Below are 4,080 nucleotides of genomic sequence, written 5' to 3' on the forward strand. Positions count from 1 at the left end.
TTTTTCTCAATAAATAAATACAGCTATTTATTGAGTAGCCAAAAAAGCAGTGACCCCTTTCAATAATTTTAGTGCTATCAATTCAACCACTAAAGAACAAAAACTGGAATGATCAAATACCCAAAATAAAAAAAATTGGAACTAAAAGTAAATGAAAAATGCAGAAACACTTTCTGAATCTAAATGGTATGAAAAGAATTTTATATTTCCTTTTGAGTGTGACTACTTTTAATAATTGTGGGGACCAAAAAAAAATGTTGGTCATAAACACAAACACAATATCAATACCGCCACTGCCAAATCAAGGGCCCACTTGGATGGTCTTTTTTCCAATCCAAGGGCCCAACTTGAAGAGGTCTCAGACTCCAACAAAGAACTATACTTGAAATCCGGGTTTGACCCATACAGGAGCTGGACCCCTTCCACGTCATCAAGCTTTAGATCCACCTTTTTGGTCCTCGGACTCAGACTCGGGTACATGATGGCCTCCTTAACCGAGGTGTGAGCCAACCCAAGTATGTGCCCAATCTCATGGGTCGCCACTGATTCCAAATCAACGGCCACCTTTGACTTACTTGACCCAAAATCTACGGCCCACGTTTCAGCTGCATCAAGGTGGAACCTCCCATTCTGTGGTGAAAAAGCATGTGCAAGCACTCCGAGCACCCCATCAAACGGCTCTCCGTCGCCGTGATCGCCGTGGTAAAACCCTATCTTGATGTCGGCCGACTCGTACTCCTCGGCCTCCGTGAAGTTCATCGGAATAACCCTGGACCACCTCGTAAAAGCCCGGTCAAAAACCGTCCTTATATCCGATGAGCTTATGTAATCGATGGTGTTCACCGGCGAGAAGGCGTAAGTCAACTGCGATGATCGGTACCACCTCGGTTGACCATAAAAGAAGGCGTAGTGACGCTTCGTGTGTAACACATGTGCGGCGTCGGAGACACCGCACCTGGGCGACATGATGGTTAACATGGTATCGGAGTCGAGCCTTCCTGTCACGGTCAGGCCTAGTTTCTTCTGGTACGCGATGACAGCCGATTCTAATTCACCATCGAACACGTCGGTGAAGTTTGTTTCGGGGATTACGAGGTACCCGAAACGTTCGAAGTACTTCTTGAGCTCCGACATGCCGGCGACGTGGCTGCCCTTCCCGGCATCGAGGAACCTCGTGAAATCGTGCCACGTGTTGTTTTGGGTAACGACGGTTAATTCAGTTGACGGGTCAGTTAGGGTTCTGGCGGGAAAGGAAGGGAGGGAAAGGAAAAGGAAGAGAAAGAAGAGGGCAGAGTTGTAATAACGGATAAACTGAAACATGGCCAGGTTAGTTATTTTGGGATTGGGGCTTTGGGATTGCAGTGATTGAGCAAGCTTTATTAGGACAAAGAAATATTTCTGTATAAATATATATATTTATATAATATATGTATATACATATACATATATTATATGTTTGTAACTTAGCTATAGATAAGATCGATGAACAAGAAATGAAGAGAAAGTTAAGACGATTCTTCCGTGTGCACCTTTCTATTTGAGATTCTGACTTTTGATGGTGTAATGGTGGGTGAACCACTGGCTCTGTTTCGGTTTATTTTTATTAATTTTAATTTTAATTGAAGACTAATTGGGGGTTTGAGGTTAATTCAAAGAGTATTTATTATTAATTTGAGTTTATTTTGTTTAAATAATTAGAGTTCAGAACTTCAGATAGTCCTTCCTTTGTTTGTTGACCAAATTAGGTGATTTTAAAGTTAAATGGAACCAACCTTTAATTTGTTGACCAAATTAGGTGATTTTTAGAATTTTATTTGATATCATTGTCTATTGATGTCTGTTTGGGTCCAACTTAATTTGTTATACAAGATAATCACTTGATCTTAGATGTTAGGAATTAGGATATGCAACTATATTTATGCATTATTTTATTTATTTATTTATTTTTTCCTAATTGAAATTCACACACTGTCTCCACTGAAGTATTAGTTATATATATGCATTACTAATCTATGCGTGTTGGTATGGCTTACAAAAAGAGAGGATATGATGATTCAGAATTTAAAATCCTACGGTCATCAATCAAATACATATGTGTGTGTGGTCTATATATGTGCTCAATCTCTCTCTCTATATATATGGAATAATAAAGGAGGAGAGAAAAAAGGCATACTTTTTATGTGCATGGATATAAATATCTAAGAAGTTAATGTCTTTTCCTTCTTGTTTTTGCTTTTCAATATATATATATATATATATATATATATATATACATATATTTTGGGTAAATACATATGGACTCTTTGAAACACAAGTAATGATAGATCTTTTGGGTGAAGTCAACAAACATATAGGTAGTTTTTATGGTATATCAAAGGTGTCTATTTAATAAATTAAAGCCTTTAAAAGAGTGTGCAATTCACTTAGAAGAAGGTATTATGAAACTTCTTTAATTTGAAAAAGATAGAGGTTTAAGTCTTTTTTTTTCAGTCCAAGTCTTGCTCAATTTCGCTTTCGAAATTTATTAAAAACAAACCACTAGTCCATCATGTATCATGCGTACCCCATATTGTCATTGGCTTCAAGGAAATAACCTTCTCTCTCTCACACACACCACAATTGTTTTCTAAGGTCAAAATAGGCCAAATTGGTCTACCCTTCTATGATGAAAAATTCCAAAAAGTTTTTGGAAAAAAAAATATATGTATATATATGTGTGTGCGGGCGCGCGTGAATATAAAAATCTAAATATCATGGTGAATATCGAATGTGCATCAAAATTATAATTTTTTGGTGTATATATGCGGAATACTGTATTAAAGTTTTATGCGTTAGACTCTGAATTGTTTGTTAAAATAATATTATATCGAAATTATATTTTTTTGGTACGTTCTGTCTTAGACTCTGAACTGTATTTTTCGATACAACATATGTTTGGATCTTACGAAGCTATTGGGAAACCATAAAAATAGCCAGCTGCCAATGACCTTAATCCAAAACAAAATTGAGAACAAAGACCAACAAAAAAAAAAACTTTAGCCCCGGCCGGTAAGCACTAGTTTTAACATATAATAACAAAAATAATGATGATGTTATTATAATAATAATGATAATATTAAACTACACTTGCATCATCTCTTTAAGTTTTTTAAATGATACCTTTTCTTGTCATACATTTTTGTTTGGAAAACTTTTTATTTTACTAATTTGCCTTTAGTTTTACTTCTTTTTTCTTTTTTTTCTTTTTTTTTTTCTAAGAAAAGTCGAGAGACAAAAGGGAGAATCTATCAAGTTAGTAACTCTCACAAATGTCGTCTTAAGGAGACTCGAACTCCCTCTCTTTTACTTTGGAAGTAGATGAAATAGCACTAGGCAACAGACTTTGATAAAATTTGCATCATTTAAAAAAAAAAATACAATAAATTTGCGAAAAAGTGGACATATGTGTAATTTACTCTTAGTTGCAGGTGGATTAATTTGCTCTATATATGTTTGGACGTTAAACATGTTTTGGAAAACTTGTAGCTTTCACACTAAAAAAAAAAAAAACTGTGCTTTACTGGTGCATAATAAACAAAGAAAGAGTTAATGCCCTCGTTTTTTAGTTACACATTTATATAGCATTAAGTTCACATTTACACCTATTTTATTTTATTATTTTTTACTGTGGGCAACTAAAGAGTAGTTCAACCAATTGAATGAACGAAATTTACTAGTTTATTAAAAGCAATTTTTTAAAATAATAAATATACTAAGACACACATACTTTTATCAAAGATTGAACCCTCAAGGCCTCAAATTTTTTTTTTTTTTTTGGGCAAATGGAGGACATACCACTCAAATCAAACCCTTTAACTAAGTTATATCACTATTTATATATTTTTTTCGACAATATAACAAATTTTAGCAAAATGGGATAAAAGAAATTTGAACAATTGATTCGTACAATAATAAAAGTTAGGATTGCTAAACATGAAAACACTAGCTCATATATCTGTGTTTGATCCATCTCTCTCAGTCCTCTGGATTAATATAAAACCAAGAATGAATAATGTATTAATTTATATAATTTAGACCCAC

The 4,080-nt window shown here is 34.4% G+C and overlaps 1 protein-coding gene across 1 annotated transcript; it reads right to left on the bottom strand.

The window, feature by feature from the left end:
* LOC132304073 (metalloendoproteinase 1-MMP-like) lies at positions 1-1,569 on the bottom strand. The gene has a single exon (XM_059801584.1). The coding sequence runs from the start codon at positions 1,318-1,320 to the stop codon at positions 262-264; it is 1,059 nt and encodes a 352-aa protein (XP_059657567.1). The 5' UTR covers positions 1,321-1,569; the 3' UTR covers positions 1-261.
* Between the last annotated feature and the right edge of the window lie 2,511 nt (positions 1,570-4,080).

This window comes from Cornus florida, unplaced genomic scaffold (genome assembly GCF_030987335.1).
Source record: "Cornus florida cultivar Cherokee Brave unplaced genomic scaffold, ASM3098733v1 CherokeeBrave_3.0.0_Hap2_Chr04, whole genome shotgun sequence".
Taxonomy (NCBI): Eukaryota; Viridiplantae; Streptophyta; class Magnoliopsida; order Cornales; family Cornaceae; genus Cornus; species Cornus florida.